The sequence below is a fragment of the Cinclus cinclus genome, chromosome 16 (assembly GCF_963662255.1).
Source record: "Cinclus cinclus chromosome 16, bCinCin1.1, whole genome shotgun sequence".
In the NCBI taxonomy this organism is placed as follows: domain Eukaryota; kingdom Metazoa; phylum Chordata; class Aves; order Passeriformes; family Cinclidae; genus Cinclus; species Cinclus cinclus.
In genome coordinates, this window is record NC_085061.1 from 13,439,068 (window position 1) to 13,452,498 (window position 13,431).

At 42.1% G+C, this 13,431-nt stretch overlaps 1 protein-coding gene across 1 annotated transcript in view; it reads left to right on the plus strand.

The window, feature by feature from the left end:
* The window catches only part of RBFOX1 (RNA binding fox-1 homolog 1), a 1,143,703-nt gene that overhangs the window by 259,272 nt on the left and 871,000 nt on the right, over nt 1-13,431 (plus strand). Inside the window, exon 3 of the mRNA XM_062503892.1 lies at nt 11,763-11,795. Coding sequence (XP_062359876.1) covers nt 11,763-11,795 — 33 coding nt within the window. The remainder of the gene's footprint in view (nt 1-11,762; nt 11,796-13,431) is intronic.

Consider the following 13,431-nt stretch of genomic DNA (forward strand, 5'->3'; position numbering starts at 1 on the left):
AGTGATGCTTTTATGTTCCTTTCTCTTTGACAACATCAACTTGCATTAAAATCTCCTTCAAGTGAATCTGAATTTACTTTTCTGTTATACTGACATGAATTGTCTCTCCAGAATGTGGTTGGGGTTGGTTTTTTTGCTGGTTTATCATCTTGAAATGATGGAGCCCTGTAATGTTTGCTTCGTCTGAGCAGAAGGATCTGTCTCAAGGTTCATAAGCTTGAGAGCTCTGATCTGCTTTGAAAGGGGTTTTCAACAGTGTCTGTTTTAGCATTACAGCCTTCTGTTCAGGAGTGTTTAAGGGGTACGTTGTAATTGGAAAGCCTTTGCATGGACTTCTTAATTATTTTTAATTATTTGCTGTCCATAAATCCTGGAGTAGAGATCTTAAAGTAAAGCTGATTTATTTTTGAATGTTTTTTGCATGGGGAAGATTCCAAACGACAAAGATATTTCTGCAGGACCTTTGAGGGATGCCGCTTGTTACTGCATTTTATTACATGGCTTAGATTTAAATTCTGAAATGTGCAGAATGTTATCTGTACATTATCCTGCTTTTTAACCACACCTATAAAGTTAGAGGACCGTTTCCTGAAGAGAATAGGTGTTGCTTCTTGACAGTTTCTGCTTCCTAGTGTAAGGCTTTCCGTAGTGCCCATATTTAAAGTATTTTACATAATTCATTGCACTATTCTCTTCCTGCCCTAGGAAATCATAAGCATCTCTTGCTGTGATCTTTCACTCCAAGGATTAAGACTCTTTTCATATTCATAAATGTGAGGATTTCTAATTTGGAGTGTCAGTGAGCTCTGGGTGATGGTCAGAAGGGGCAGGGGAGGCTGTGAGGGTGGCTCCTGCAGCACTGCTGGAAGTGGCACTGTGCTGAGGGAGGATTTATAGGGGACATTTCAAATCTATTTGTCCTGGTTCCCAGGGATGAAGGTTTGCAGCATTAAACACAGCCAGGAGACAGGTATAAACTGACTAATGATGAGAAATCAGGAGTGAAGGATTTGAATAGCTTACAACTGTGTTTGAGACTGAGTGATCCATCTCTTATTTTGTATGCCCATCAGTACTGAATGAGCAACAGCTGTAGCTTAGAAACAGATGAGACTTTCTCTTAGGAAATGCTTTTTACAGCCCTGTCAGTTTAAATGGACTTTCAAGCTGTGCTGATGTTAAGTCCCCTGTTTGGGGCTGGGGTGATGGAAGAATTGCTATCCATTTCCAGCTACAGTGACTGTTGTGCTGTCAGAAGTTCCATATTTTAAAATATTACTCAAAATTCTGAATTTTCTGACACATGGCACTTATGTAGCTAACTCTTAGGTTATGAGTTATGGACAGCGATGCCTTTTGTGTAATTCATTTTGCAGTAATAGCCTCCAAATATAGTAAAATTCCTTTAAATGAAGTACTTCAGGTAGTTAAAACTTAACAATACTGGCCACAAATCTTAAACTCCTCCACATGTAAAGGGGCTGTGCGTTGCTTTATCCTGGTGAAATATCTCCCTGCTCCCATCTTTCTAACCTATTCCATTTTTTTCATGCTTTAAATGTGTTGCTGCTATGAGGCTATTAAGAAAAAAGTCTTTATTTCAGTTTAGACATCAAACTACCCCAGTTCTGCTCCCCCCCAGTCATGAGGCTGCTGCTTTCCTTGCTGACTGGAATCTTTGGGAATGGTGGTGCCTTCCTCCTGTACAGTTTACCACGAGACGCTCGCACCAGGTTAACAGAGCTGTGGATATGCACCCTCAGCTCTGAGTCCTCCCAGAACAAAGATGGAAAAATACTTGATTATTTCTACCTCAGTGTAAGGGAGCGACCTGAACTGGAGATACACTCAAGCTGCGAATGTCAGGGATAAATAGGCAGCTTACAAATGGCATTGAAAACTGTCTGTGCTGCTGAGAAGGAAAAAGATTTGGTATCTTATTGTTCTGCTGGCTTCGGGTTGATTTTTTTAAAAAAGAAAAGTGCTGTGTTTTGATGAGGATTATACAGAGCAGTGGCTTTGGAAAGTGTAGGAGCTGTTTTCTTTCAAATGTTTGCCTTTTAGACTGACTTTCTTGGGCTGCTTGGTGTGGCTGGTTGTGCTGAGCTGCTGCAATGACAAGCAGGAGCAGCTCTGTCCTCGTGCAGCACAGGCTGGTGGCATTAATGTGTCAACATCTGTTCGCTACAGCAGAGGTACCACGACCTTGCTGTATCATCATTAATTTCCCCAAAACAAACCAGCCAGAACTAGTGCTGGTAGAAACAATTTGAAGAACATCAGCATATAGTCAAACTTGTTTAGTCTGTGACATTGATGGAGGGGTTGTTGCTTTTGTGACCAAAACTCATCAGGACCGTGAAGGCAGGGCCTTGGTTTGCCCAGGGGCTGTGGACAGTTCATCCCAGCAGGAGCCTCCTCCTGGGGAAGATGGGAATGAGCACCCAGAGCTGAGAGCACCCTGGCTGACTTCACAGGCTGCGTTTTAATCAGGATCTTGGGAATGCTGGCAAAGAGCTCTGTCTTCCTTGAGACGGAGAAATTTCGGAGGAGGAACACGAGCCCCTGGGATATGGGAAATTGTGTTTGTACCAGGCCAGACCTTCAGCCCCTGGCAGCTGGGGACAGCAGAGCTGTGCCTGTCATTTCAGGACCTGGATCACACTTTGTGCTCCTTCCCATTGCAATTCCCCAAAGCCACCCCCAGCACCCTGGAACTGGGAGCGTGCGGTGGAAACTGCGGCTGCTGTCCCCAGGGGGACTTCGTTCATAGAAGGATGGATTTGGGAGGGGATCTCTGCTGCTCAGGGCATGTGGGGGGCTGAGAGGCCACTGTTGCCCATGGCTAGTGGCCCTGGGGGTGGCTGTCGGGGACTGAAGTGCTCTGGCCAGCACACTGGCCAGTCTGGCTGCCCAGCTCCTGCAAGAGCTGCTCCTCACACAGTGTGGGACTCTGAGCTGCCCTAAGTAGGGGGCAGAAAGAACCCCTTTGTGCATTTAAACTCCTTCCCACAAAGGAGTTTGAATGAAGGTAAATCCTTCCTTAGCCTCGGGTTTGGCAACAGTTTAAATTTAAGGCAGTTAAGAGGTATAATTGAATTGCTTTGTCCCACAAGCTCCAGTGGTGGCAAATCAGATACATTTGTATAAAAATGAATTATTTATTCAGACAAATGAACAGACAAAAGATATCAGGTGGAAGATCTTAATCAGAATTACTTTCTACACTGCAAAAACTAAAAAAAAATATAGTTGATTATAACATCATAAAACAGTGCATGGTATCAAGGTACTTATATTAAAGCTGGCAAAAGAAATGATATTGATTAGGAGTTGAATGTAATTTACTGCCAAAATAATGATAATGTACAGATTCCTTCATTCAACCCCAGGGTAGTAACTATGGAGTAGACATCCCTACTCATGGGACAAGCTCCACACATTTCCAGCAAAATGCATGGAAGATTTCTACTTAGTGAAATTTGGTGTGGCTTTTATGGTTGTAAAGTGGATGGCTGTCAGTCAGAAATCCAGCTTACCCTGTTAGATGTCCCTTCAAACCAAGATGTTTATTGGCACTGGGAGATGCCAGCCCAGTGCTAACCCCATGGCACCAAAAGAACTCCCTGTGGCCCATCTTGTCCTGTTTGAGTTATCTGAGTGGGTAACAGACAACAATGAGATTTTATGGGGGTAGGATGTCCTCTGCTCCTGTTGATGGTGGTGGCTGCTGGCAGCATCATCTTCCCATTGATGACTTAGCATTTAGCTTTTATATTTTTCAGATCCTGTACTGCTTTAGTGTGTAACTCTAAAGCTCCATAGCCTGTCAGCTGCTGTTCTCCCACTTTATTCAGACAAAACCATTGCTCTCTAGGCCTGAAACTCAAGGACATCTCAGTGTCCCAGGGCCTGAAAAGCATAAACAGAACTGAGCTGAGGAAGGGAGCAAACTGGGGGCAAATTACGTCATTACCTGAAGCTGTAATTGGAAGATAAACACCTGATGTGTACCAAATTTAAAATTGTGCGAAAATTTTGTGACCCTTGTCCATCTTGGGTGTTGCCTCTGGGAGGGTTCTGACTGCCCGTGGCGTACCTATTGATGGCCTTTAATAAATACCTGCTTTTACTCTCTTAATCTTGTTCCAGGCAGCCACTCCAAGGCATCACCATGACCTGGGCAGAGCTGGGAGATGTCTGAGCTCTGGCAGTGCCAGTGCCCAGCTCCTGTCCCCCGACAGAGGCGACGACACCCCCGGTGCAGGGGTGTCCCCTGCCACGGGCGCTGCCCCAGGGCTGGCAGCCAGGGCACAGGGCGGCAGCCCAAATTCATCCAAGTGCTGGAAGTTTGCACAAGTCAGGGCTGCTGGGAGCCGTGGGTGGCTGTTAATGGAGCTCCTGGGCCGGGTTCATGATCGCGTGTGACCTGGTGTTTGGGAGGCTGATGGCGTGTGAGCGCCTGGTGCCACACAGGAGGGATGGGCATGCAGTTTTCAGGGCTAATGGCTGTGCTGACCTGATGTCCTCACACAGCTGCTTTCTATTACTGTCGCTTAACTGGGACAGGGGAGGCTCAGGGGACTGGCTTTCTGTAATGAGCTGCCTGTGCAATTATGGCACTTACTGCAGGACACCAGGGCCAAACCTAGCTCATTTTTTGCTTCATCATCTATTTTTATATTATTCTGGCATAATGTGGGCATTCCAAAAAATGTGAGTTTATGGCTCCTGGGTGAAATGGATAGTGCTAACAGTGCTGCTGAGTGTTGTGAGGCAGGCGTGGCGAGGGAATTGTTTCATTGCTGCCTTTGCACTCTGTCCTCTTGCCTCTGTGCTCGGGAGCCTTACAAAATTACTGACACATGAAAAAAAAATCACCAGAGATCTTTTTGTTTATATTTATATTCCAGTACTTTCTTGTTTTCCTTGCTAAATTAAGCAGGGAATATTAATGTCATTTTTACCAGAATCCATGGAACAGCAGTAGTCGCTCAACAATTTACTTGATAATGCTTTGTTTACTTTGAATTTCAGTTTTAATTTATTGCAATTGCATTCTGGATCATGAACTTCTACCATCTAATAAGTGTGAAGTCCTACTTTTGTTGCCTTCTGTATCATAGGCAGCAGTGCATGTGGATATTTGCTAAAGGTGTGGATAAAGTAGGTTTAGATTGCTTGTAAGGGGACAGAAAACAAAGACCACACATTTTATTGCATACAAAACCTGTGCATTTTTTTGTGGTTAACTTATTGTGCATTGATGTTTTCTCTCATTACCTCATGACAAGGGTAATGGAATTTATTCCCAATATTGAAGAGGAGCCATTTGGGAAGTCTGTACAGCTCAGGTTGCTTTGTGAAAGTGACTTCTGTTCAAGAGAAAACCATGTTATTTCCCAACTGCTTTGTACCGGACACACTAATATACAGACCCTTCACGAAAATCATTGTGAAGTTAGTTACATCTAAAGTATTTCAGGGATTGTTTTTCCTTTTATTTATTTATTTTGCAGAGTTTATTCAGGTTACACTACAGAAATTTTTAAAAAGATGGCATTATGACTAAGACTTATATTAAGTGAACTATCCATGGTAACTACTCCACATTTTGCAGACTGATTTACAGAGCAAATTTAGCTTAAAGATCTTAAACAGCCAATATTAGCTGAGCATCACAAATACTATTAGGATGTTGTTAAGGGCAGATATATTTTTCACCAACTGCTGAAGTCATTGCCTGTAGACTTACTGAGTTAACAGAAATTGGGAGTAACCTAATGCTGTTATCCATAGCAGTAAATAAACTGAACAAAATTTAATTAAAGATACATATCTATGGAATATGAGTCTTGATTCCCCCTGTTCTCCCTTCAGCATATTCCATTCATGTATGCCTATAACAGATTGGATTTTTTTTACTGGGCACTCATGTGTAACAGCCATAGGTTATGTTTAGCTTTGTGGAAGCCCCAGAGAGCTGATCCTGCAGGAGATCCCAGGAATTTCTCGCTTGTGCTTTCAGGAGCAAGTATTGAAGAGCAGCATTTTACCCTCACAGCTTCTGTGGGGCCCAGAACTTTGCTTCAAAAAAGTTAAGTCTTGGCTTTTAAAAAATGTAGGTGTTCATTTTCATGTCCCAGGCAAAAATCCATCTGAGAGTTCTCTTTTCTTAGAGCATTTAGTTTGGCCATCTTGTTTATATTGTCAAGAGAGGAGTTGCTATAAATAAACCTCTTAGAACCTTCCCAGACAATTTAAAAAAAAAATATCCAGAGTGTTAATCAAGAAAAATAGTTTTAGTTTAGGACTTTGTCTGAGCATTAGTCAGAACAAGAGTAAGAGCACAAATGAAAAAGCTCAGCCTTGATGAGTTAACATTTTTGGGACAAGTCCCACCTTCCTGACACTCAGGAGCTTTGGTGACTTTTAAGGATTAGGTTTATAAAGGGTCATGCAGGGTTTCTTGGTAGTCTTAGGTAGGAGTGGGGATGTAAAAATTAATTTTGCTTCACTTTCCAGAATTGGTTTTAGAAATCAAGAAGGAAGTGAATAAAAACTGATGAATTAGCAAGAACTGCTTTAGCAAGAAGGTGATCTCTCTTGCATACATATTTTTCTATGCTTTTGATTGAGGGATTTAAATATGTTTAAAGAAAAATTTAGGTGTATAGCTATATCTATCATGATTACTTCACTAAATTTGGCAAGGTGCATTAGAATTCCATGTTTCAAAGGCACAGTGCTTTAGGAAGTGAAGTATTGCAGTACAGTTTGGCTTATTTTTCCAATTTTGTCAACACTAAAAGTGCCAGATGGTGCATTGCAATATTCCTAAAGGCTTGGTGGTTGGTTTGGTTTTATCTTTTTTTCTTTCCGCTGTTCCCCTGCTGTTGTTTATCACAGCAAAGCAGTGAGGTTACAGGTAATTGTTCACATCACGGAGTCAGAGGGAGTGAAGAACACAGCACAGGGCTGGTTTCTTTGCACCCTGTCATGAAACAGCTCCAACAGCTCAGGTTCTGCTCAGTGCTCTGGACTGGGAGCCACAATCAGAAATCTGTTCTGAATCCTGAGGAGCCAGGCTGGCGACTGCTCCAGGCAGACAAAAACTGGGAACGGCCAGTGGGCAATCACCCTCCCATCCCTCCCAACCCACAGGTGGATTCCCAATCTAATAAAAGGTTGCAGCACAGTGATTCTCAAATTGTGATTTTTAATACTGCCTGAGCTCAGTGAGACAAACTTTAAACACAGAATTTCACATTTGTTCAGATAAATGCCAGGACATCCACAGGACCTTGTCAAGTCTCTGCCCTTGATGTCATCTGTGCAAATCCTGCTCAGGTCCCTTGCAGGGTGTTACTGGGCAGATTCAAGGGTGGGTGAGCAGTGGAGGTGTTGGTCTCCAGGACTGTCTGTCAGTCAGATGTTTTGTGTCTAAAAGGAAATAAAATTAATTCTGTCTTGGCATTAACAATCCAAATACTATTGGTACTATTTCTAGGTTTATAGCTTTGCTTCATGCTTAAAATCCTCTATGCCTAATATCCCAAACAAGTTTCTTAAGTCCAAACTGCCAAAGATTGTTGTCTTTAGCTTATTTTGAGTGTTTAGTTGCCGCATATTTTTTCCTAGTCCTGGTCTCTTTTTCTTTGCAATCCGTTCTCTCATTCCATAGGAACCTGGGAAGGGGGAAAGATACTAAATGATAAAACTGATTGGTTTTTTATTATTTTTTTTCAATGTACAGGATTCAGATTGATGTGAGAAGGTGAAAACAAAATAAGAAAACACCTTTTTTAGAAAAATCAGTGACGGGGCTTCACATGTGGGTGAGGTGGGAGAGTTCAGTGAAATGATCATCTCCTTCAGGCACAGGATAGATGAGAGTCCTGGCTCCAAACATGAACTTTTCAATTTTTTCCTGTGTTTTTTTTTTTTGTCTTTGAACTTTGACACAGGGAATTTATTGTACTTTTAATACAAAATTGATACTAAATGAGCTGTCCAGTCTCATGTTTGAGGAGCTTTCTTCATTCAAGAAAGTTTCCTTTATTTCTTTCTGGTAAGATGTTGTCTTGAGATACATAACACATAGCAGCTTCCTGGTTTAGTATGGCAAATATTGTCCTCTGTTTGTTCTGGAGAGAGGAACTATGCATCTCAAGATAACACCTTTCTAAATGCTAAAAGCAGTGAACGTAGTTTAAAAGACTTTTTTTTTTTTTCCCCCCAGTATTAGCAGCATGTCTGTGTTTTTGTCAGTATTCATAGGATTCCTCACATAGAATTGGGAAGTTCTGCATTGATTACTTCCAAGAAGAGCAAAAAAAGCCATTTTTAAAGATGTTTTCTGTCAGTCACGTCTAGCTTGCAGCACAAGAAGAATAAACTGCATCTTGCTTTGGAAAGTGACATAAACCCACGTTTTTGTTGTGTCACAGAGGGATTATGGTGAGAGAGACAAGGATCCCTCACCTGAGCTGTAATTCCTCCTGCTGAAATTGCTGTGGTTTTAACTAGGGCATAAAAATTCACGGGAGGGCAGCAGGAGAGAGAGAATGATCATCCCTCACAGAAATGGGGGGGGCAGAGCAGTGGATTATTGCAAAGGGAACTGAGATGAACTAATGATGGCACACCTGGTCTGCAGCCAGGTGCTCCTCTCTGCTCCTCCCTTGGCTCAGCCCACTCCCACCTCCTGCAACAATTAGCTTAGCATGGACACCTCACTCCAGGATTCCTCAGCCAGGATTGCCTGGGATGGGGGTGCCTAAATTGGCTTTGTGTCTGGGCTGGCTTGGCTGCAGATCTGAGCTCTGCTTAAGGAGCTTGAGAGCTGGCAGAGCCTTCTCAGAGGATTTAATTGAGTGATCAGCTTGTGACACACAGACACTTCCTCAAAAGCCTCAGCAAAGGATGGCTTGGAACTGCAATTCTTTGTCATACCCGTTACACTGCTGCCATGTCTTCATTCACTGGCTCCTCAAACGTGACAGGACATAGAGCTGCTGGGCTGGAAAATACAACGTTCAGGAACAGGGGGGTAGGAGCAGGGGAGAGGAAGAAATCAGTCATACAAATAGAGAGATAATTCACTGTGTTAAGACATAACTAAAAATTACTGTTAAAACTTAAGTAATTGTCAGGTCTTCACAGACTAACAATAGTCAACCCATTAATTTAATGAGTATTATTTGACCCGTAATATTAAATTAATGTATTTTACTGTTTATTAGTTAAACCTTAGCTTGAGGAATGCCATTATTTTAAGTAGAAACACTCCATCTTTGTCTCCATTGGTGTAGTGGTGAGTAGACTATCAAAGATCATAATCCCTCTGGTGTGAGGATGATTTGCAGAGCTCCCAGAATAACTCAGGGTATGTTCATGTCCCTGTGCCCAGCCTGGGTGCAGATGTTCTCTCAGCTGTGTAGCTCGGGCTGCTGCAGTATTTCAGCAGGATAACTCTGCTGTGACAGCCTGGCACCCTGACCTGCTGTACCAGGGTCAGCTGGTGCTGCACTGCTCAACAGAGAGCTCCTCTTAGCAGTGGCACTGTGTTATTTGTCATTTCCTTTGATAATTTTTCATTAGTATTCTTGGCCTAAGAATGTGCTAATGGAATTTGATAAAAATGTAAAGCTGGGAGGAATTGCTAACACAGAGGAGCCGGGTGTGATATCCAGGAAGAGATGGATGGCCTTGCAGACCGAAATAAAAGTGAATTAATGTTAGTAATACCAAGGAAAAGGTCATGCTTCTAGGAACTAACTGGAATTCAACTGCTGAGCAGGGAATTATCAGACAATAACTGTGAGAAGAAAGATAGGGACATAATATGTCCAGTGGTCCAGCTGACCACTGGGTGACTGTAAAGCACCAGGAAAGTACAAAAATATAAAAGAGAAATACAGTCTTTGGACACGTAAGGTGAATTATTAAAACAGAAGAGTAATTGCCTTGCAAGGCATTAGTGAGCCCTGGCTGTTGCAGTCACACTGTTCAGTTCTATTCACATTTGTTGCAAACTGATGGAGAAGACAGGCACCTTTGACAGAAGGTTTAGAGCAGGATTTATGGAAGCTTCAGGAAGCTCTACTCCAAATTCCGGTGGTTTAAGACAGGTTTTTGGTATATCCTCTACAATATGTGCTTTTAGTCATTTGCCTCCAAGAAATATGTAATTAAATTGATGTAAGTGGAGTGTAACTCTATGAGTCTATAAGTAAATAGACCTTTTTGTGAGGGCACACTACCAGAGAGACCTAAGGGAATGCCAGCAGGGAATGGATGGGATGGTTTTTTGTATGGTTGATTTTGGAAAGGAAAAATAACTGCTAACACTAAAAAATATTGATGAAGAGGAATAACAACAGCAACAAAAACCAAAGGCTTTAGGTTGCTTGTAAATAAATAGAATTTAAATAAATTCAGTTCTGCTTGTGTGAGAGAAATTCTTGAACAGCTTCCAAAATCCCATTAGTGACAAAGGTACACATTTCAAATAGAGCTGAACCTGGGTTTGAATCAGGTTAAATTAAATAACTGTTTGTGATTGCAGGTACCGTGTTGTAATGTGACAGGAGTTCATTTCCATTCCTAAATTCCTTTGGAATAAGTTTTTGATGAATCCACAGATGTCTCCCATTGAAGAGCAGCTCTGCACACAAATTGTCTCCTCTGCTGTGCAGGCTGAGCTCTGTTCAATAAACACTGTGCTCTCCTCCCCCTTCCCTCTGCCAGGGTCATGGCTGGGTGCTCCTCCTCCTGCTCCTTGGAGCTTGGGAGAATTGGTGATGTCCTTTAGAGGTGATGATTAACACCAATGTAAAGGAAGATCTATTCTCCTGAAGACAGAATTATAGCTAGGTGTCAGTCTGGAATTTGTGAGGAGACTATTAAGGGCTTTTCAACCCTGTACAGTGGTGACAATATTGTGACATAAAGTTCTAACAAAGATTTTTGTCTCACAAACATGGTTCAACAGCCTTCAGAGTCTAATATGAACTTATTAATTCATGTCTGTTTTTTGACCTATAACAATGTACACATGTCTTAAAATGTTTAAGTTGCTTTAATATAAATGATGAATTTCTCTGTATTGCCAGCAGTGGATCTTGTGCAGTTTTTCATAGCAGTTGACATTGGATCTCCCTAGTGGTAGACACTGACCTTAACTGAGCTCAGGGTAACCCTTGAGTAGCAGAGAACTGGTTGATGTTTGCTTCAGGGCAGCTTTGGTTGCTGGAAGTCAGCCCTGGATCTCCCAGGTGGCCAAACCCTGGACCCCTGTGCCCAGTAGACTGTCCCTAGTGAGAAGGATCTGGCAAAACTTCCTTTGTCACCCTCCTCGTGGAACGTGGTCTTCAGGCTGTGTTGCTTCTACCATGTGGAGCTGAACCTGTTCCAGAGTGTATCCTGGGAATTGTGTCTGTGTTGGAAAGCTTATGGCTGCATTGCTCATCATCAACAAATTCAAAATTAGTGAAAATAGAAACATATTTTTCCATCTCTCTTTCGGTATTTTTCCTGGATTTTTACCCAATATTCCTGATTTTTTCTGTTTAAATATATCCCTGGTTTTGCCTTCTGATGTGCATGAGCGGTGAATAGTCTCAGTGTGAAAGACAGTTCTCTTCAGTCCTGTTCCCTGAAGCCATAACAAGCAATTGATGTCAGTTACCTCAAAAGCCAATTAATCCCACTCCTGTTTTGTTGGATCAATACTAATGCATTTTTCCTGTAATTTTCAGGTTTTGACATCGCTGGATGCCAGCAAAGCTGAGGTAGGAAATTCAGTCTTATACTGTTGGAATGTTAAATAGCTCTCTGTCCTTCTGATAGAGGGGCCAGCTTGCTTACAATTTTGGGGTGAAAGTTTAAGGTACTTTAGGATGGCATTTGTGCTGTTTCTAGTGTTTTAATGAGCCAATCTTTGGAAATGTGGTCATGATATAACAATATCTAAGCTCATAAAGCCCTTCTAGGAAAGCTTTGCCATTGTTCAAGTCTTTCTGAAGGTTTCATGGCATCAAAACCACACGGTTCAGAGGCTTGTTTGGTGTGTGCTTTATTTCCCACCCCAGAAGGTGCAAGCTGACCTTGCCCTGTGCCCTTCCATTTTTCTCCTTTGCTCCTCAGCCAAGCTGGTTTGTAGCTGCTCCAGAGGTGGTTCTGAGGGGTTGGCACATGTTCTGTCCACCTCCACATCTGGCTTGCCTCACTCTGCTTGTACCACATGCCATGAGCTGCTTGAACAGACTGGAGCATGAGAGAGCAGTTGAATTTTGTGCCGAGCTGAGTTCTCACTGAGTTCTGGAGTGCCACTGGCAGTGTTAGGTGCTGGCATTGCTGCAGGTCAGCTCCATCCTTTTGGACTCACATTCATTTTGTCAGCTTTCCTCTTGATGCATGAGTATTTCTGAATGCTATGAAGGTGTTCTTAGAGGTGAAAATATCCCGATTATTGGAGTATGTTTTGAATAACCAACTGCTAAAGCAAAAGTGGCAATCCTTTGTGAGCACAAATGTGTTCGACTGCACTTGCCTCTTCTGAACATTGCTGCTCAACAAAACACTGCACTTGTCATAACTGGCAGATATTTTAATTTGGTGCACAGATCCTGAGTCATTTATTTGTAACGTCAGTTGGAAGCTCAGAGTGTTCCTCTGTGAAACCCTTTTCAGACTCACAGTAGGGAATTTGTGATGTGCTCCAAAGCTAATGTTTTAATGTGACAAAATGTGTAGGTGACTCTAAGTGCTGGAGTCAGATAAATTTTTAATATGAACCTTTGGTAAATTAAATTGCATTATTAAAGAGAATAGATAAACTGTGCTAGTTACTTTAAAGAACAAGAACATGAGTTCACTTGCATACTGCAAAAGAATGAGATCATTCATTTTTATTTAGATTGAGACTGTAATATCAGTGTTCAATTTAGCTGGTCTGATTCAATTGCATACTTGGCTTGTCTTGGGGAGTTTCAGGAGTAGGATTTGTATCTGTTTTTTCACTGTTGCACTGTTCAAATGTTTGGTGCTGTTCTATCAAGAGCCCACTAATAGTAATTTTCATTTTCTTGTTTTGTGATGGGATTTTTGGGGGCTGAGATTTGTTACTGTGTGGGTACTACTATTGACTCTGCTGCCTTCTGTACAGTCTGTTTTCTTATTTATTTGTTGCATGTTCTCATGTACTTTTTTCTTGTGTGTGCGTGTGTAAAATTCTAGGAATATTTCAAGTTTCTGCATCAGCCAGTTGAGTTGCTTTGTTTTTTAGTACTCTGTTGATTTGAAAACCTTGAGTTGACACATTTGGTTGTTCTTTAAGAGCTCACCAGCTGACCTTTGTGTCCCAGCCTGTGCACCTGCTGGCTTTGTAGGCACAGATCTGTGGGTGAGAGGTTATGGCTGGGTGCT